Source organism: Euleptes europaea, chromosome 15 (assembly GCF_029931775.1).
Source record: "Euleptes europaea isolate rEulEur1 chromosome 15, rEulEur1.hap1, whole genome shotgun sequence".
NCBI classification, from domain to species: domain Eukaryota; kingdom Metazoa; phylum Chordata; class Lepidosauria; order Squamata; family Sphaerodactylidae; genus Euleptes; species Euleptes europaea.
This window is the reverse complement of record NC_079326.1, coordinates 55,319,542-55,340,866: the sequence shown is the minus strand read 5'-3', so window position 1 is coordinate 55,340,866 and position 21,325 is coordinate 55,319,542. Positions and strand designations below refer to the sequence as shown.

General features: G+C 45.6%; 1 protein-coding gene across 1 annotated transcript in view; it reads left to right on the top strand.

Annotated features, from left to right (window-relative positions):
* Nucleotides 1–20,155, top strand: part of TMEFF2 (transmembrane protein with EGF like and two follistatin like domains 2) — a 215,699-nt gene extending 195,544 nt beyond the window's left edge. Inside the window, exons 8-10 of the mRNA XM_056861235.1 lie at nt 6,643–6,766; nt 8,818–8,976; nt 20,031–20,155. Of these exons, the coding sequence (XP_056717213.1) occupies nt 6,643–6,766; nt 8,818–8,976; nt 20,031–20,127 (380 nt within the window). The 3' untranslated portion in view covers nt 20,128–20,155. The remainder of the gene's footprint in view (nt 1–6,642; nt 6,767–8,817; nt 8,977–20,030) is intronic.
* Nucleotides 20,156–21,325: the final 1,170 nt, after the last annotated feature.

Below are 21,325 nucleotides of genomic sequence, written 5' to 3'. Positions count from 1 at the left end.
CACACACACAGTGAAGCTAACATCATTCTTTCCTGTCCAATGAAAATGTTGGTGAGTTTGGTAGTGGAGGCTGAGCTGTCCAGCACCACAGAACAGCAATTTGATTTGTGTCATAAGAACATAAGAAAGGCCATGCTAGATCAGACCAAGGTCCATCAAATCCAGCAGTCTGTTCACACAGTGGCCAACCATTGTGTTTCTAGGAAGCCCACAAACTAGACGACTGCAGCAGCATTGCCCTGCCTGTGTTCCACAACACCTAATATAATAGGCATTCTCCTCTGATACTAAAGAGCATAGGTATGCATCATGACCAGTATTCATAAAAGCATAAGAAAGGCCCTGCTGGATCAGACCCAGGCCCATCAAGTCCAGCAGTCTGTTCACACAGTGGCCAACCAGGTGCCTCTAGGAAGCCCCCAAACAAGACTACTGCAGCAGCACCATCCTGCCTGCGTTCCACAGGACTTCATACAATAGGCATGCTCTTCTGATCCTGGAGATAACAGGTCTGCATTATGACTAGTATCCATTCTGATTAGTAGCCATGAATACCCCTCTCCTCCATGAACATGTCCACTCCTCTCTTCAAGCCTTCCAAGTTGGCAGCCATCACCACATGCTGGGGCAGGGAGTTCCGGTTTACTTCCGGAAGCGCCACAGCTCGACGAGACGATTTGCCACTCAAGTGCAAGCGCGATCCCCGCCCCCAAAATCTCCCGCCGGAGAGGGGGGACCTGGCAACCCTAGTTTAGGATGGCCCTGCCCATAGGGTTGCCAACCTCCAGGTACTAGCTGGAGATCTCCCTCTATTACAACTGATCTCCAGCCGATAGAGATCAGTTCCCCTGGAGAAAATGGTCGCTTGGGCAATTGGACTCTATGGCACCCAACTCCCTCCCATCCCCAAACCCAGCCCTCCAAAAACCTCCCGCCGGTGGGGAAGAGGGACCTGGCAACCCTACCTTCCCAATACTTATTACCATATCTAGATTATCCCTCCTGGTTTGTGCACTGAGTTGCTAATAAAGTGCCCCGATAATAAAACACTGATGGGTGTTCTTTAATATTAAAAAATATTGCCAAGACCACTTGATGCCACAGCTCATCGAGGTAATGAAAACAGTTTCCCTTTTAAACTATAGATCTACCCAAATCTGTTTTTAAAAATTATCTTTTGTACTAGGCCTAGGTCATTAACCTTTTCTGGTATTCAATCTGTTACATGCGGCTTTTTCCGGGGATGTTTATCGTCTGTTTTATCTTCTTTGGCTGGCTTTCTGCTGTTTTAAAACTGTGATGTGGTGTTTTTAAAGTGTTGTCTGTGGCATGGTCTGCTTTCTAAACTGGCTCGAGGGCTCTCTCTCAAACTAGAAAGGAAGGGTAGACGTTTTTCAAGCAAATAAATAGTACAGAGTAGGCTCGGCATGTGTTTTTCAACACCATTGGGGGTTTCTTCCCAATTCTGGCTGGGAGCCACTGCTAGGAGAAAAGTGCCAATGATTTCTGTTCTTTAACTTTCCTGTCTCCCAGAATAGGGTTGCCAGCTTCCAGGTGGGACCTGGAGATCTCCTGGAATTACAGCTGATCTCCAGACTCCAGGGATCAGTTCCTTTGGAGAAGATGGTTGCTTTGGAAGGTGAACTCTGGGGCATTATACCCCACTGAGGTCTCTCCCCTCCTCAAAACCCCACCCTCCCCAGGCTCCATCTCCCAAATCTCCAGGAATTTCCCAACCCCGATTTGCAACCCTCCCCCAGAAATTGAACCACCGGACATTGCCTTCCTCTCTGAAGACATGGGGTTGGATCCAGCCAGCTTTACCCCTTAATCTCATCCAGTTCCTCACTTTACTACAACCCCATCCCCACATGGCTTTTGAACATGAAAATCCATCCTCAATAGAGCCTTTGCGATTGGTCAAATGGGAATTTTCCTTTTTCACCAGCAGAAAAATTGTTCGGATCTAACCCTGTAGGAGAGAATCCAGTTACACATCAACCCCATTCAGACATTCAAAATCTTACACTCAGAATGCCCATAGATAGGGTTGCCAGCTCCAGGATGGGAAATACCTGGACATTTTGTGGGTGAAGGCTGAGGAAGGCGGGGTTTGGGGAGGGGAGCGACTTCGATGGGGTGTAATGCCATAGACTCCACCTTCCAAAGCGGCCATTTTTTCCAGCTGAATTGATCTCTGTCGCCTGGAGATCAGTTGTACTAGTGGGAGATCTCCAGCTACCACCTGGAGGTTGGCAACCCTAGAATTAAGTACCCTAAGGTCAAGAACAAACCTACATGACGGCCAAAACTAAATGCGAATGATCTTCTGTAATTATATATAATGAATTTATTACAGGCAAAAATCAACAACTTGTATACAGCCCTAGTATAGCCTCTATATTTCTATTATAAATATGAACATAGAACACAATTAGACACAAAATTACAGCCAGACAATTAGACCAAAACTAAGACTAAACGTGTTTCGGCCATGTGACCTTCTTCAATGGTCTAAATACATTAAAATCCAGAATGCAATCATACCATTATACAGATATACAAATATATGTCAGTGTTACAATCTTTATGACTGAGTAAAAGTGGTGTTTGTGAAATATAAAGTTTACTTGTATGAACACCGTACAGGTTTTCCTTTTCAATTTTAAAGGCAAAGGTAGTCCCCTGTGCAAGCACAGGGTCATTACTGGCCCATGGGGTGACGTCACATCCCGACGTTGACTAGGCAGACTATGTTTACGGGGTGGTTTACCATTGCCTTTCCCAGTCGTCTTCCCTTTACCCACAGCAAGCTGGGTGATCATTTTACCGACCTCAGAAGGATGGAAGGCTGAGTCAACCTTGAGCCGGCTACCTGAACCTGACTTCCGTCAGGATCGAACTCAGGTCGTGAGCAGAGCTTTTGACTGCAGTACTGCAGTTTACCACTCTGCGCCACGGGGTAAATCTATTTTATTTTATAAAACCCTCTTGAATGGGGAGATTTTGGATTTCTTGCCTACTATGGTGCACTGATCAAGGTATCCCTGTCATAAAGATGTCATCAGGTTTGAATACATGAAGCAGTTGGCAACCCTACCTATAGAGAGGAACAGGATCGCACAAGCCAGCTCTGCCCTGGATATCTGTACGCACAGCCAGACATCCGTGTTGACCTCTGCATGGTCTGAAATGCTGCTTTGCTGAATCACATGTGCAGTTTTGAATTACTGATCAGAATTAATGTGCCAGTTAGAGTCCCTAGGACTGCGCTCGCCTTTGTGAGATATTTTAGTCAATGTTTGCTCGAAATTGCAAAACCCGCAGGCGATGAGTAGTTAAAGCATAAATATTGCAGTGCCCTACTCAACTGAATGAGATAATCTGGGTCAATACCATGTCCTTTGACTTTCCCCAATCAGGCTAAAGAATAGCGTCCTTCTCTTTCTTGCTTTATAGTAGCATATTGCCTCAAGCATTGATTTTCTGTGCGTAGTTTGAAGTTTTGAGGCCTCCATATGGTTTGGCGATGTCTCAGCATGGGTTGTGGGGAACCCAACAAACAATACTGAATTTAATAATGAAAATAAGAGCCTTTTTAAAAGAAAGCAGCAAATCTAGCACAGATAAAACACTCAGATTAAAATTAGATAGATGTTCATTCTGGATGGGATCACTTATTTAAGGGAAGAAGAAGAAGTTGGTTTTTACATGCTGACTTTCTCTACCACTTCAGGAAGAATCAAACAAGCTTACTATCACCTTCCCTTCCCCTCCCCACAACAGACACCCTGTGAGGTAGGTGGGGCTGAGAGAGCTCTAAGAGAGCTGTGACTAGCCCAAGGTCACCAAGCTGGCTTTGTGTGTAGGAGTGGGGAAACCAACCCGCTTCACCATATTAGCATCCGCCGCTCATGTGGAGGAGTGGGGGATCAAACTCAGTACAGAATGTAGATGCAATCTTGCAGGATTGACTCTTACCCACTTCTGTTAAAATCTTTTTAACAGGTTAGGTTAGGCTTCCAGGATCGGGTCGTCGGACGTGGTTGTGAAACCACTTGCAATCTTAAAGCCAAAACAGCCTGAGTAAACCCGTGGTTCTTCCATACAACACTCCTGTCTAGGCGCTGTCACAGAACACCTCAATTCTTTCGGAGGAAGGATAGCCAGAATCAGGAGGAGAGAAGGACCAGTAGTTTCCTTTGTCAAAAGACTGTCAGTTCGTGAGGGATGATAAGTCTTAAGGCCTGACTCTGTTACCATAAACCTGCAAGGGCATCTCTGTCACCTCTTGGCTCTGTCCAAAATACTCAGCTACCCACATCCAGGTTTCGTCTCTTGGATGTACGGTATTTGTATGCAGGTGGATAATCCAGACCTTTCTGCATTTCTATAATTTACATACTCGGCCGTCTGGAGTGAGAATCGGCATGCCGTGCCCTGGGAAAAGCGCATAACTGAACAATGTGGCATTGTGTATTTTCTTTTAATGATTGACCTTCTCTACAGCTCCAAGTTTTTAAAAAGGGCTCATCCTAAATTTTCTTACCCAGAGAGGCTTCTGGAGGCATTTATCCAAGCACGGTTACCAATTGTGTACATTTTTGCAAAATTAGTAGAGGATACTGCAGATGTTTCTTTAAGCATTTAAACACATTCCGTACATCTAAATATCATGGCCAGAAACAGTAAATATTTTGGGCGGCATATGTACCCAGTCGTTGTTTTGTGCATGTAGAAGTGTGCACTGGTGACTCTGGTGTGGACCAAGAACTTCAAATTTCTTTGAATCGCAAAGGCAAACCTTTCGGTATGAGATCCACATTTTTGGCTATTTCTAGTTAGGGCTGAGTTGTTTTCTGTTGCCCCAGAAAATCAGACCAGAACCAAAGGGTCAAAATTAAATCAAAAGAGTTTCTAGCTAAACATTAGGAAGAACTTTCTAACAGTTAGAGCGGTTCCTCAGTGGAACAGGCTTCCTCAGGAGGTGGTGGGCTCTCCTTCCCTGGAGGTTTTGAAGCAGAGGCTAGATGGCCATCTGTCAGCAATGCTAATTCTGTAAATGTAGGCAGATCATGAGAGGGAGGGCAGGAAGGGTTGTGTCAGTGTTTGGCTCTTGTGGCCCTTTCTTGCATGCCCAGGGTAGTGGCCGATTGTCACTTTGTGGTCAGAAAGCAATTTTCTTCCGGGCCAGATTGGCTGGGGATCCTGGAGTGTTTTATTTTTTATTTTTTGCCATCTGGGCGTGGAGTACACAACTATCTCCCCCCCACACACCCCCAGTGACTGCTACTCCATGCCCAGAACATGGGGGGGGGGGGACCTCCAGGATCCCTGTGGCTCCCGATATTACAACTGATCTCCAGGCAACAGAGATCTGTTCACCTGGAGAAAATAGCCACTGGAAGGTGGTCTCTATGGCATTATACCCCATGGAAGTCCCTCCCCTGTCCAAACCCTGCTCTCCTCAGGCTTCGCCCCCAAAATGTGCAGGTATTTCCCAACCCAGAGCTGGCAACCCTAGCAGCAGGAAAAGAGGAAACCCCACGGGATGGGTTGACTCAGTCAAGGAAGCCGCGGCCCTCAGTTTGCGAGACCTGAGCAAGGCTGTTCTTGATAAGATGTTTTGGAGGTCATTCATTCATCAGGTTGCCATAAGTGAGAAGCGACTTGACGACACTTAACACACACACACAGGGTAAGGTTGCCAGGTCCCTCTTCGCCACTGGTGGGAGGTTTTTGGGGCAGAGTCTGAAGAGGGTGGGGTTTGGGGTGGGGAGAGACTTCAATGTCATAGAATCCAATTGCCAAAGCAGCCATTTTCTTCAGGGGAACTGATCTCTGTCAGCTGGAGATCAGTTGTAATAGCAGGAGATCTCCAGCTAGTACCTGGAGGTTGGCAATCTTAACACCAGCTGGGATGGCTCCAATATTCAGAAAGGGTGGAGCTTCCATGAAACCCTGCTTATTTTACTAGGCATTATGACATCCGTTTGAAGGAAATATATAGTCTGAAAAATACATGGCACATGAGCAATATTTTTAAAAAGGAACTTTTGTACGCTGATTTCACCGGGGTGGGGGGGAAGTGAGTGAGTGCTTGTCTCTGGCATTACACTGATGGTCAGCCAAAGGGGGTAACTTGCGCGGGATTATTCCCAGGCATCGCAGAGCACATGAACACAAGAAGCTGCCTTATACTGAATCAGACCCTTGGTCCATTAAATTAAAATGTTTCTACTCAGACTGGCAGCTGCTCTCCAGGGTCTCGGGCAGAGGTCTTTCACATCACCTACTTGCCTAGTCCCTGTAACTGGAGATGCTGGGGATTGAACCTGGGACCTTCTGCACGTCAAGCAGATGCTCTACCACCTGAGCCACAGCCCCTCCCCTCCCGTGCATATGATTTCATTCACATGTAATACTTATTCAACTCTAAACACCCACTTCAAAGTGCAAAATTATTATAGCACTTTGCTTTTATGCTTAAACGAGAGTTTTCCACAATGTGTTGTTTTGAATTCCCTTCACGGGATCCACTCTTGTAATATGGAGGGGGTTTATCGTGTGTGTGTTTTTCCTCCCCTTTCTTCACCTTGCGAAACATTTACATGTTGACTTTCTTTTCACCTTTCCTTCCAGAGAATGCAAACAAATTGGAGGAGAGCGCCAGGGGAATCTACACTCCTTGTCCAGAACATTTCAGTGGCTTCTGTATGCATGGAAAATGCGAACACTCGGCGAACATGCTGGAACCGTCTTGCAGGTAACACCTCTCCAAGCCGAGCGGGTGAAGATAAGCCGAACAGACAGACTTGCTAATATATGTTATCTTGATGCAGCACAGAAAATAATAATTGCCGAGACGCCTTCCGCTCCGGATCTAAATTATGTACGGAGGCCCCTAAATGTATGGAGTAGAGTCACGCTGAATTATGCAGCAGCATTAATCTGTATATAAAAGCATTCCCGCAAAGCCTGTCGATACCTCCCTAAAAAGGCATTGGGGCGTGCAGGCTTGCCTGGTGTGTGTCGCCCACCGATTTCGAACCACGGCCCACAGCTGCTATCCCGGGAAATCCCACAATGAGCAGAAGTCAAGAACTATGTTAACATTAATTTCTCCATAGGGCAAAATGGTAGGAGGTTTGTCTGAGGTGGGAAAACAGTGAGGGTTGAAATAAGGTTAGCTTCAGGAGGGAGAGCTGTGTTGCAATTAACCTCCACATTTCATACTTCTGCATAGCGACAGTGTTGGAGGGTAGGCAATTAGTTCTTCAGCTAGGGTTGCCAGTTGTCCCACTATAGCGGAAGACCTTCCACTGGCAAACGCTGACCCCCATTGCTGTTCAGGGGGGAGGTGGAAATCAAGCAAAAACACTGCCGCATTGATGGTGTGATGCAATTTCCAGGAGGAGCCTAGAAGTGGTGTCATGCCGCTCTAGGATTCAGTGGAAACTCTATGGTAAAAACCATGGAGTTTCCACTGAATCCTAGAGGGGTGTGACATCACTTCTGGGATTGCCCAGAATAACATCTCAATGCAGCGGTGCCCCCCATGTACCTGCCTGGATAGGAGGCGATCTGGAACCATTTGTAAGCTGATTCTTACAGGCTAAAGGAATAATAAACATGTGAACTGACTCTCTGCCAGCAGAGTTTTCATACCTGCTTTTCTCACAATGTAAAGGTGACCTAGGAGCCCCGTGGCGCAGAGTGGTAAACTGCTCACGACCTGAGTTCAATCCCGACGGGAGTCGGTTTCAGGTAGCCGGCTCAAGGTTGACTCAGTCTTCCATCCTTCCGAGTTTGGTAAAATGAGTTCCCAGCTTGCTGGGGGTAAAGGGAAGATGACTGGGGAAGGCACTGGCAAACCACCCCGTAACCAAAATCTGCCTAGTCAGCGTCGGGATGTGATGTCACCCCATGGGTCAAGAATGACCCGGTGCTTGCACAGGGGACCTTTACCTTTAAAGGTGACCTGCCTGGCATTGAGAAGGGTTCTGTTCTTTTTGTTTGTGTCTGCTCCCACTTTATGGAATAGACCCCTTGGGGGAATTTGGGGGACACCTCTTGGAAACATCTAGGGCCTCTGCAAAGTTGCTTAATTTACTCAAGCTTTTAATGGAGTGTAGGTTGCATTTTATTGTGTGTTGTTAGGTTTCACTAGGTTTTATGGAGGGGGGGATTTGGAATCTGTTGTTTTATTATGTTTTAATGGTAAGCTACCTTGGTCCTTGGAAGGGAAGTGGAATATAAATGCTTTCTTAAACATAAATATAATTGCTATTTAGAAAGAAAAATTACTAAGGAGAAAAATGGTTGTCCGGGTACCTAGTTTATCTTGGTCATTAAACAACAAAAACGTACCCACACACGTGTGCACACACTGTCTACAGGTTGTGATACACAGAGTACCCTTCTACAGTTAAGGTTGACAGCTCTGCCTCAACAAATGCTGGGAAATTTTGACATCCATGCCTGGGGATTGTGGAGTTTGGGAAGTAGGTGACATCTCTTCTGGGTGGCACTCTAGGAATGTCCACTAATCTCTGTGGCCAGGTCCATAGAGGCATGAAGAAATTCTTAGAGTGTCACTGTGGAGGTCATTTTCCAGCCATTCCCCCCCTTGCTGCTCATTTTCTTGAAGGTGGGGGAATTGGGGCCAAGGGTGGGGGTTTACCCACCAGGAGCAGGCAAATGGCAAGCTTTGTGACAGACCGTATCTCTCACTGAGCCTATTCTTTTTCCTCCTGAAAAGCTGAAATAAAAATGTTAAGCCATAGAATAGACATGTGGGGTTTTTTTCCATTCTAGGTGTGATGCCGGCTATACTGGACAACACTGTGAAAAGAAGGACTACAGCGTTTTATACGTGGTTCCCGGCCCAGTACGATTTCAATATGTCTTAATAGCAGCCGTGATTGGAACTATCCAGATTGCGATTATTTGCATCGTAGTACTCTGTATTACAAGGTCAGTAATGCGGTTGATCTCCTCAGGAAGAAGAAAGTGGTTCTTGCCTAAGTCACGACTCCACTAATTAGGGTTGCCAACCTCCAGGTGAGGCCTGAAGTTCTCCTGGAGTTACAACTGATCTCCAGACTACAGAAATTGGTTCCCCTGGAGCAAGTGGCTACTTTGGAGGATGGACTCTATAGCATTATACCCCACTGAGGCCCCTCCCCAATCCCCACCCTTCTTAGGCTCCACCCCCAAATCTCCAGGAATTTCCCAACCCAAAGTTGGTAACCCTACACTTTATGTGTATTCCTCTTCTTATCCAGCCAACAAATTAATCATGAGCTTTTTAAAGACAACTAAGGAGCACTATTTGCTAATATTGGGATATAGTTTCCTTCTTCAGTGCCGAGGACTTATTCATATAACACAGTTTACGGTGTTTTCCTGTGTCAAGGGAAAGTAGCTGTGTTTCCTGTACAGGTCAAACTGAGTTCCGGATAACACAGACAGCAGTTTCTGGAACTTTATGTTGTTTCTGCCTAGGTGAAGTACTTTACACTTCTCCCTATTGAAATCCATTTTATTGCTTATGGCCCAGCTCTCCAGTCTATCGAGGTCATTCTGAACTCTGACCCTATCCTCTGGGGTATTAACTACCCCTCCTAACTTGGTGTCATCTGCAAATTTGATTAGCGTGCTCTCTATTCCATCATCCAAGTCATTTATAAAAATATTAAATAGTACTGGTCCCAAGACAGACTCCTGTGGTACCCCACTGGTCACTCCTCTCCAGGATGAAGTTGTGCCATTAATGAGCACCCTTTGGGTTCGGTTGGTCAACCAATTACCAATCCACCTAACAGTAGCAGTGTCCAGCCCACATTTTACTAGCTTTGTTTCAAGAAGATCATGGGGGACTTTATCAAAGACTTTACTGAAATCAAGGTACACTACATCTACAGCATTCCCTTCATCTACCATACTTGTCACTCTTTCAAAAAAAGATATGAGATTAGTTTGGCATGACCTGTTTTTGAGAAACCCATGTTGACTGTCAGTGAGCACGGCATTTCTTTCTAAGTGCTTATAGACCGTCTGTTTAATAATCTGCTGTAGTATTTTACCTGGTATTGATGTCAGGCTGACTGGGCGATAATTGTTTGGGATTTCTTTTCCCCCCTTTTTAAAGATGGGGACCATATTTGCCCTCCTCCAGTCTGCTGAAACTTCTCCTGTTCTCCATGAATTCTCAAAGATTATTGCCAGTGGTTCTGAAATCACTTCAGCCAGTTCATTTAACACCCTTGGATGCAGTTCGTCCGGCCCCAGAGACTTGAATTCATTAAGGGTAGCCAGGTATTCCTGTACTATCTCAGTGTCTATACTATGCTGTAATTCCCCTATTGCATCCTCTGCTCCATTATTCCCAGGTTGAGCACTATTCCCCTTTTGGGAGAAGACTGATACAAAAAAGGAGTTAAGTAATTCTGCCTTTTCGGCCTCCCCTGTTAATAACTCACCATCCTCTCCATGCAATGACCCGATCGTTACCTTGATCTTCCTTTTGTTATGGACATAACCAAAAAACCCTTTTTTGTTGTTTTTAACTTCCCTGGCTAGCCGGAGCTCATTCTGCGCTTTAGCCTTCCTGACTTTCTCCCTACATGTGCCGGCTACTTGTTTGAATTCCTCTTTGTTGATTTCTCCCTTTTTCCATTTCTTGTACATGCCCTTCTTAAATCCTATCTCAACCAAATGTTCTTTAGTCATCCACCCTGGTTTCTTCAAACCTCTACCTTTTTTTCTCCTCGTGGGAATTGATTGAAATTGCGCCTTCAATATCTCCCTTTTAAGAATTTCCCATCCTTCATGTACTCCCTTTTCATTCAATATTCTCACCCACGGGATCACACCCAGTAGTTCCCTAAATTTATTGAAATCAGCTTTTTTAAAGTCTAGAGTACATGTTTGACTATTTCTTGCTTCTCCTTTCTGCTGTATAACAAACTCCAGGAGAACATGGTCACTCCCACCTGAAGATCCCACTCCTTCTACCCCATAAACCAAGTCATCATTACTGGTTAAGATCAGATCCAAAATGGCTGTTCCCCTTGTCGCTTCTTCCACTTTTTGGACTATAAGGTTGCCTGCAAGGGATGTGAGGAATTTGTCAGACCTAGTTGTTTTGGCATTATCCCTGGTGATGCATAAGTTTAACCCCAAGTACTCCAGGAATTTCTTCAGGGGGAAAAAAAGACCCTGTGCATGGTGATTTGAGCATTTGAGTTCAAATGCTGTGCATCGAGAGAGCAGCATATTCCCGCAGAAACTACCCATGCATACAAGGCCTTAATTTCAGTATGCACTTTTTAACCAGTAGCCTAGCCCAGCCCGATCTTGTCAGATCTTGGAAGATAACCAAGGTTAAAACCTGGTTAAAACTTGGTGGGAGACCACCAAGGAAGTCCAGGGTCGCTAGGCAGAGGCAGGCAATGGCAAACCACCTCTGTTCACCTCTTGCCTTGGAAACCAAGAGACAAATAGAAGCTACAGGGGCAGCTTCTGCCGAAACAACATTTTAAAAAATCTTCATTGCTGGTCAGAAACCTTGCTGGAGAAAAGCTGCACCTGGCCCTGCACACTTTCTAGAAGCACTTAAGCGGGCACCTGGAAAGCTTTCAGTGGGCGCCATGGCACCACATTGTGTGTGTGTGTGTTAAGTGCCGTCAAGTCGCTTCCGACTCATGGCGACCCTATGAATGAAAGTCCTCCAAAATGTCCTAACTTTGACAGCCTTGCTCAGATCTTGCAAATTGAAGGCTGTGGCTTCCTTTATTGAGTCAATCCATCTCTTGTTGGGTCTTCCTCTTTTCCTGCTGCCCTCATCTTTTCCTAGCATGACGGTCTTTTCCAGTGACTCTTGTCGTCTCATGACGTGACCAAAATACGATAGCCTCAGTTTAGTCATTTTAGCTTCTAGGGTCAGTTCAGGCTTGATTTGATCTAGAACCCACTGATTTGTTTTTTTGGCAGTCCACGGAATCCGTCACACTCTCCTCCAACACCACATTTCAAAGGAATCTATTTTCTTCCTATCAGCTTTCTACACTGTCCAGCTTTCACACCCATACATAGTAATAGGGAATACAATGGCACCACATTGGGGACCCCTAATCTAGAGGATGAGGCCTAGAGGTAGGGTTGCCAACCTCCAGGTACTAGCTGGAGATCTCCTGATGACAGAGATCAATTCCCCTGGGGGAAATGGCCACTTTGGCAATTGGACTCTATAGCATTGAAGTCCCTTCCCTCCCCAAACCCCACCCTCCTCAGGCTCCCCCCAAAAAACCTCCCGCTGGTGGCGAAGAGGAACCTGGCAACCCTACCTAGAGGAGATGCCCTGACATTTTTGAACACCTAGAAAATGTTTAAAGGTTTGTTGTTGTTTTTTAACAGCCCGACAATTATACTTTAATAAGACTAGGTTTTGTACACACATACGGTGGGCATATTAAATGAAGCAACTGGATAAACAAGAAGCTGCTAAATAAGCTCATTGTGCTTAATCGTGCATTTCTTGAACTGTTCATTACCACAGATGTCTAGGATGGGTCCCGGACCAGCAATGGTCTTTGGCATGACCTTGAAAGCCTTGCAGTTATCTCTGTGCACCAGCACGGCTCTGAGAGAGTGTGTTTTTTAAATAGCAGCTCACCTTCCACCATGCGTCTCTTGAGGGAAGCTTCAAAAGCAGCTTATGGTATGGCGCAGGGGCATGGTTGTTTTATGAAGAAGCATTAAAGTCCCACTGTGCCAGCGCTGGTAATGATTAAGAGAGGTGGTTTGGAGCAGTAAGCTCTGACCTGAAGAACCGGGTTCGATTCCCCATTCCTCCACTTGAGCGGCAGAGGCTAATCTGGTGAACTGGGTTGGTTTCCCCACTCCTACACATGAAGCCAGCTGGGTGACCTTGGGCTAGTCACAGCTCTCTTAGTGCCCTCTCGGGCCCACCTACCTCACAGGGTGTCTGTTGTGGGGAGAGGAAGGGATTGTAAGCCAGTTTGATTCTCCCTTAAGTGGCAGAGAAAGTCGACATATAAAAACCAACTCTTCTTCTCATCTAACAACACTCTGGTGAGCCAGCATGGTGTAGTAGTTAAGGTGTTGGACTAGGAATCCCATATCTGAATCCCCACTCCGCCATGGAAACTTGCTGAGTGACCTTGGAACGGTCACACACTCTCAGCCTTGACCCTGGCAAGTATTTGGATGGGAGACCTCCAAGGAATACCAGGGGCACAATGGGGAGGCAGGCAATGGCAAACCACCTCTAAACGTCTCTTGCCTTGACAGCCCTACGGGGTCACCCAAAGTCGGCTGTGATGTGACGCCACTTTCCACCACAACTCTGGCTGAAACTATAACCCTCATCATAATAATAAACCCTCATCATCGTAATAATAAACCCTCATCATAATAAACCCTTCTCATCTTCCAGGGTTTTCCCCCCATTTGGCCCAACAAAAACAAAGTTGATCTTCATGGGATATGATGCACCAAAATGTTACTGTTAATTTAACTCTTAATTCCTCACCTGGTTGGCAGAAGAAGAGGAAGAGGAGGAAGAAGAAGAAGAAGAAGAAGAGTTGTTTTTATATGCCGACTTTTCCCACCACTTAAGGAAGAATCAAACCGGCTTACAATCCCCTTCCCTTCCCCTCCCCACAACAGACACTCTGTGAGGTAGGTGGGGCTGAAAGAGCTGTGACTAGCCCAAGGTCACCCAGCTGGCTTCATGTGTAGGAGCAGGGAAACAAATCCAGTTCACCAGATTAGCGTCCGACGCTCATGTGGAGGAGTGGGGAATCAAACCTGGTTCTCCAGATCAGAGTCCACCGCTCCAAACCACTGCTCTTAACCACTACATCACGCTGGCTCTCTTTGCATCTTCTGCAGGTTCTTGCTGTGGGAACCACAAGGTGAAACCCATTTCAGCCTTCCTGAAGCTAGTCTACTAAATCAGAATCTTTAAAAATAAATCCCTTTCAAAAAGAGAAAGATAGAGATAGAAAGCGAATAAAGAAAAACAGGTATTGCTTTCCTGTAGGAAGTAAAAAAAGCTCCAATATATCTTAGCATCCACTTTGTGCCCTGCTTAGAGGACGAGCACGACACCCCATCCCAAAAAAAAGGCACAAAATAATTCATAAATCCTTTTCCTAGCCTCAAGGCATGATAGAAAAATGGCTGCTGAAGTTTGGAGATGCTCGCCGGCCAAGTCGAGTTCATCAACTCCCCCCTTGCGAAAAGGCAGCGTGTTATATAAAACCGGGTTTCGGGGAACATGAAGATAATTCAAACAGGGCAAAAATACCAGGTCTATAAAAGGACGGAGATGGGAAAGTAACCGCTCCGCAGAAAAATGGCACTACATCATGTTGTTCGAGCAATCTTCCAAGTGGTGCCGGGTTTGTCAGCTTCAGGCCATAAAGCAAGTTAACAGTTTATGTGCGTGGAGGAAATGGCGTGGGTTTTTACGTGGGCCCGGCCTATTTAACACGCCTCATGTCAGATCTGTGACAGAGCCAAATGGAAAGGTGCTATCTTTCATCTTGTTTCAGACGTGTTACCTCCTCCCTAACCTCTTTCTTTTTTAAAAAACAAGTTACATCTTGTAACTGATATATCACTGTATCTAAGAGCCAACTGTCTGGCCCCTGTGTGGGTGATGCCAGCCACAAAACTGGGCACGCCATAGATAAGGAAAGAGTTTCTTAGGGTTGCCAGCTCCGGGTTGGGAAATACCTGGAGATTTTGGGGCGGAGCCGGAGGAGGGCAGGATTTGGGGAGGGGAGGGAGTTCAATGCCATAGAGTCCAATTGCCAAAGCAGCCATTTTCTCCAGGGGAACTGATCTCTGTCGGCTGGAGATCAGTTGAAATAGCAGATCTCCAGCCACCACCTGGAGGTTGGAAACCCAAGAGTTCCTACATACTGGGGGGGGGGGCTTCCCAGGTATGCAGGAAAATATGTTTGTAAGCTAATTGTGGGAAGGGGCGGGAAACAGCCTAGTGACAACTAAACTGAAAATAAAACAGCCAGTATTGTAAGGTAGGAGTCTTACAAAGGTCCTCTTGTAGATCTAAGGTGTGACTTTGTTTGGAATACTGTGTGTCGTTTTGATCACAGTAGCTCAAAACGGATATTTTAGAGCTGGAAAAGATAATTATGGGGTTGAAGTAGGGTTGCCTGGTTCCCCCTGGCTACTCATGGGTGATGGGGGTGTAGGGTTGCTTTATCCAGGTTGAGGAACCCCTGGAGATTAGGGGACGGACAGGGACCTCCGTGGATCATAGTGCCATAGAATCGACCTTCCGAAGCATCCATTTACACCAGGGGAGCTGATCTCCGTAGTCTGGGGATGAGCTGTAATTCTGAAGGATCCCCAGGTCCCACCTGGAGGCTGGCACACATTATGGATCCAGTGTGAAACAGATGGGGACATCTGCAGGATCCTATATAATTTAGCTGCCACTATCAAGCTTGTAGCCAGCGGGGTATAGTGGTTAAGAGCAACAGACTGTAATCTGGTGAACCAGGTTGGATTCCCTGCTCCTCCACATGAGCTGTGGAGGCTAATCTGGTGAACCGGGCTAGTTCCCCCTCTCCTCCACATGAAGCCTGCTGGGTGACCTTGGGGCAGTCACAGTTCTCTCCGAACTCTCTCAGCCCCACCTACCTCACAATATGTCTGTTGTGGGGAGAGGAAGGGAAGGAGATTTTAAGCCGGTTTGATTCTCCTTAAAAGAAAATCGGCATGTAAAAAACAACTCCTCCTCCTCCTCCTCCTTCTTCTAACACTATTTTCTCCCAGCCTTCCTATAGTAACTACAAGGCCCACTGGAAATTAGTTCAATTCACGCTTTTTCTGCATCATATAAAATTATTTCCAAACTTCTACCTGTTGCAGTCTAGAATTAGAAGATCCTTGGAGGCCGGGGAGGCACGGTTGTTTCTCTCTTTATGGCAAAGATGCCCTTTGAGCATATTGGGGCTGAACCTCCCCGGGGCCAAATTTCCTGGAAGACATCTCTGCAGAGAAATGCAGATTTCCTGGGACACCCGCAGAGCAGATGGGCTTTAATGCCGCCAACTTGCGAATGTGCCATTACCAATAATATTTTATGATGGCTAATTAGGATTAATATGTATATCAAAAGTGTTTCAGAATCATAGAGAAGCAATGAAAGGGGCCTAGGCTGTTCAGGAACTGGCGTGCACATTTTCAGCCACCCCTAAATAGAAAAGGACCCGGTTATATAACTATTATTTTCAAAACGGTGTTGTCTCTCACTCCCGAAAATACCATTTGCTGCAGTCTGAGAGATCCTCAGGCTTCTGTTTTAAAAGAGTAAGCTTTTTCTTCCAGCATCTCACAGGCCATTTATGCAGGGTCAATTTTGATGTTCGCTCAAAGCTCTTTTTTTAATGCGACCTTTAAAATGCCTATTCACTGTCCCCATGCAAAAGAAGAAATTCCACCACCACCCCACTCACCTGCTCCTTCACTCTTTCGTTTGCATAGCCATTGGCAATGGTCGTTTGCATAGCTAAGCCGTGTTTGATTTTTCAAGGTTCCTTCAGTAAATGCTTCGGTGAGGGGGAAGAGCAAATACAAAAGGTCGCGTTAAAGGGGCTCTTAAGAAATGCGAAGCAGGTATGCACTGGCTTCGCAGTCACTTCCTAAATGACAGTTCAGCGTGAAAAATTAAAAAAAAAATGTGGGGCAATTCAGCCTGGAAGGCGCTGCTAATTACCAAGCATAAATGGCCACAGTGTGAAATGTTTTAATACATAAATACAAGTGCTATGCACATTTGCATTTTGTTCAGATCTAATATTTAAAGCCTCTTTTTAAAAAAAAAAAAGTGCAATAACTGAAATTTGAACCACATTTTTAAAAATTCAGCGTATTGTAAAAATCTAATTCTGATTGATTTTGTAATCCACAAAAGCCCACAACAGTACCTCTTATCAAAAATTATAATGAATCCAATTGTAAGTTTATGTTCAATTTTGTTATTCCCCTTGACTGTGCCCTATAATTTACACAGTGCAAAAATGTCGTCAGTTCCATTGAGGGCCATAGCTATATAGTTAGGGTTATGTTTGTTGGCATTCGGGATACCAGCCTCTAGGTGGGACCTAGGGATACCCCAGAATTACAGCTCATCTCGAGACTACAAAGACCCGTTTCCCTGGAGAAAATGGATGCTTTGGAGGGCGGACTGTATGGCGTTGTCCTCCACTGAAGTCCCTGTCCGCATTTTCAAATTCGAGATAAAACAGGTCCCTGAAAACACGGGGAAACGCAGGGGGAGAGCGAGGCGACCTCTGTCGGTCAAAAACAGCATGCATAATCCAAACAAAGACCCAAAGTCGTCATCGGAGTGATGGCGAGGGAAACAGCCATGCATAAAAGACCCCAGTGAGTTGGACGGCAAGTGGGGATTTGAATCCAGATCTCCCCAGGCCTGGTTTAACATTTGGTCCGCTGCGCCACACGGCCTCTGGTGCATTACTTGAAGAAGAAGAAGAAGAAGAAGAAGAAGAAGAAGAAGAAGAAGAAGAAGAAGAAGAAGAAGAAGAAGAAGAAGAAGAAGAAGAAGAGTTGGTTTTTACATGCTGACTTTCTCTACCACTTAAGGCAGAATCAAACCCGCTCACAATCACCTTCCCCCTCCCCACAACTATCACCCTGTGAGGTAGGTGGGGCTGAGAGAGTGTGACTTGCCCAAGGTCACCCAGCTGGCTTAGTGTGTAGGTGTGGGGAAACAAATCCAGTTCACCAAATTAGCCTTTGTTACTCATGTGGAGGAGTGGGGAATCAAACCCAGTTTTCCAGATCAGAGTCCACCACTCCAAACCACTGCTCTTAACCACTACACCACGCTGGCTGTGGGGTGTGGATACGGAGAGAGTAGGGTTGCCAGGTCCCTTTTCGCCATCGTCGGGAGATTTTATGGGTGGAGCCTGAGGAGGGCAGGGCTTAAGATGGGAGGGACTTCAACGCCATAGAGACCAATTGCCAAAGCAGCCATTTTCTCCTGTTGAACTGATCTCTGTTGGCTGGAGATCAGTCGTAGTAGCAGGAGATCTCCAGCTAGTGCTTGGAGGTTGGCAGCCCTAGGAATGAGGTATACAGGATGCACAGTTAGAACTGGGAATTTTCCCTTCCAGTTGCATGCTTCTGTGAGCAGCACCAAAGGATAGCTGAGAGTTGTTGTTGTTTTGTTTGTTTGCTTTGTGACTAACGTGGTTCAAAGGCAGCCTAGATGCTTAAGAAACAAAGAAAATTCTTGTAGGTCGACCAAAGTAAATGTAAGGAAGTCATTCCCTTCTCAACCATGGGTAGCAAAATTACTGCGCTCTTTCCCCCCCCCCCTTTACTTTACATGCACATGTACGTGTTAAATTAAATATGTCATATTTCTTACCTTTATATATAAATGTGCTTGTTAAATGAAAAAACACAGATTTACTGTAACTCATGTTTCAAACCACCACAGAGTAAACACAGGGAATCTATTTCCAGCGCTGAAAAACATTGATATACATTAATATCGTGTTGGTTCTGTGTTCCCTTAATTGTAATCGAGCCTTTCTGAGTAGGTTGCTGAAGAAAACGGTGATTATCCTTCCCTTTGCCAAAGCTTTCCAGGCTGGAAGGAAATTCTGAAAAGTGTTTTCACGTACCCAAGACTTTCCGTGCATCCCTTCTCAAAGGTCCCCTAGGCCAGATTGCCTGTGGTGGATAATTAAACCAGAGCATGGAAATAACCCTTGCTGTACGCGAGCAGCGTCCTCGGGGGAAATGGTTTGGCTACCTCGGCCTTCCAAATGGAAATCAGATTTCAGAAGAATTATAGAATCATAGAATTGGAAGGGACCACCATGGTCATCTAGTCCAACCCCCTGCACAATGCATGAAATTCCAAACTTCCCACCACACCCCCAGTGACCCCTACTCCATGCCCAGAAGATGGCCAAGATGCCCTCCCTCTCATCATCTGCCTAAGGTCATAGAATCAGCATTGCTGACAGATGGCCATCTAGCCTCTGCTTAAAAACCTCCAGGGAAGAAGAGCTTACCACCTCCCGAGGAAGCCTGTTCCACTGAGGAACTGCTCTAAGTGTTAGAAAATTCTTCCTAATGTCTAGACAGAAACTCATTTGATTGAATTTGGTTCTGGTCCAACCTTCTGGGGCAACAGAAAACAACTCGACACCATCCTCTATATGACAGCCCTTCAAGTACTTGAAGATGGTTATCATATCACCTCTCCTCTTCAGCTAAACATACCCAGCTCCTTCAACCTTTCCTCATAGGACTTGGGTTTCCAGACCCCTCACCATCTTGGTTGCCCTCCTCTGGACAAGTTCCAGCTTGTCTACATCTTTCTTAAATTGCGATGCCCAAAACTGAACACAGTACTCTAGGTGAGGTCTAACCAGAGCAGAGTAAAACGATACCATCACTTTGCGTGATCTGGACAATATACTTTTGTTGATACAGCCCAAGATCGCATTTGCCTTGTTAGCTACCGCATCACTTCTGACTCCATCTATTTCAATTTCAGTACCTTTATTGGCATACCATCAAGCAATCAAACAGAGTATAACCTAGCCACTACAGTATACATCATTTTCACTGCTGACTCATGTTCAGTGTTTGGTGTACTAAGACCCCAATATCCTTTTCGCACACACTACTGCTGAGACAAGTCTCCCCCATCCTATAATCATGCATTCGATTTTTCCTACCTAAATGCAGAACTTTACATTTGTCTTTGTTGAAGTGCATTTTATTAGTGTTAGCCCAATTCTCCAGCCTGTCAAGATCATCCTGTATCCTGGCTCTGTCTTCTACCGTTCGGGGTCGGCTATCTCTTCAACGCTCTGTCACAACTAAGGAACGATGGATGGTCCAGGCAGCGGTAGATGTCGGCCGCTGCATTTTAGCAAAGCAAATTTCATTCTGTTTTCCCCCCTCCCTCTTGCTTTCAGGAAATGTCCCAGGAGTAACCGAATCCACCGGCAGAAGCAAAACACAGGTCACTACAGCTCAGACAACACAACCAGAGCATCTACCCGATTAATTTAAAAGAGCGCATGTTTCCACAATGGCAAAAGAGAACTGCAGAGAGCTTGGACTCACACACACAAAAAAGAGAGAGAAAGAAAAATACAGTATTATAGACAAAAGACCTACACATGTTGCCTTGCATTTGTGGTAATCGACACCAATGAAAAAAAAACATGTACTACAGCTATATTTGATTATGTATGGATATATTTGAAATAGTATACATTGTCTTGATGTTTTTTCTGTAATGTAAATAAACTATTTATATCACACAATATAGTTTTTTCTTTTTCATGTATTTGTTATATATAATAAATACTCAGTGATGAGAAAAAATTTTTTTTTGCTTTCTTAAATGTGTTCAAACTTCTAGCTCTGTGTTTTTATGGCACTGTCAAGACAAAGGTGATGGTATTCGCCATTTTTAGTCATGACCTGAGCAAGCATTTGTTATAGGGTTGCCAACTCTGGGGTGGGAAATTCCTGGAGGTTTTGGTGGGAGAGCCCAGCGAGGGCAGGGTTTGAGAAGAGGAGAGACCCCAGAAGGGTATAACGCCACACCGTCCACCTTCCAAAGCAGCCATTTTCTCCGGGGGAACTAATTGCTGTCGTCTGGAGGTTGTAATTCAGGGAGATCTCCAGGCCCCACCTGGAAGATGGCAACCCTAATTTGTTTACTATAGGCATGATGGTTGAATTCCTGGACATCGGTAGACTTCTTCAGTTGTGCTGATGTCAGTGGGCTTTAAGCAACCAGATGGCATGGAGTTAGAATCACAGAATCATAGAGTTGGAAGGGTCCATAGAGGCCATCTAGTCCAACCCCTGCTCAATGCAAGATCCGCCTAGAGCATCCCTGACAAGTGCTTGTCCAGCCTCTGCTTAAAGACTGCCAGTGAGGGGGAGCTCACCGCCACCCTAGGTAGCTGATTCCACTATTGAACGACTCTTTAATTGTAATTTTTTCCCTAATATCCAGCCAGTACCTTTCCGCCTGCAATTTAAACCCATTATTGCAGGTCCCATCCTCTGTTGCCAACAGGAACAGCTCCCTGCCCTCCTCTAAGTGATGGTGGATAAATAGGGTTGGAAAGTACCTGGAAATTTTGGGGGTGGAGCCTGGGTAGGGTGGGGTTTGGGGGAGGGAGGGACCTCAGCAGGGCAGAACACCATAGAGTCCACCCAACAAAAAAGCCATTATCTCTAGGGGAACTGA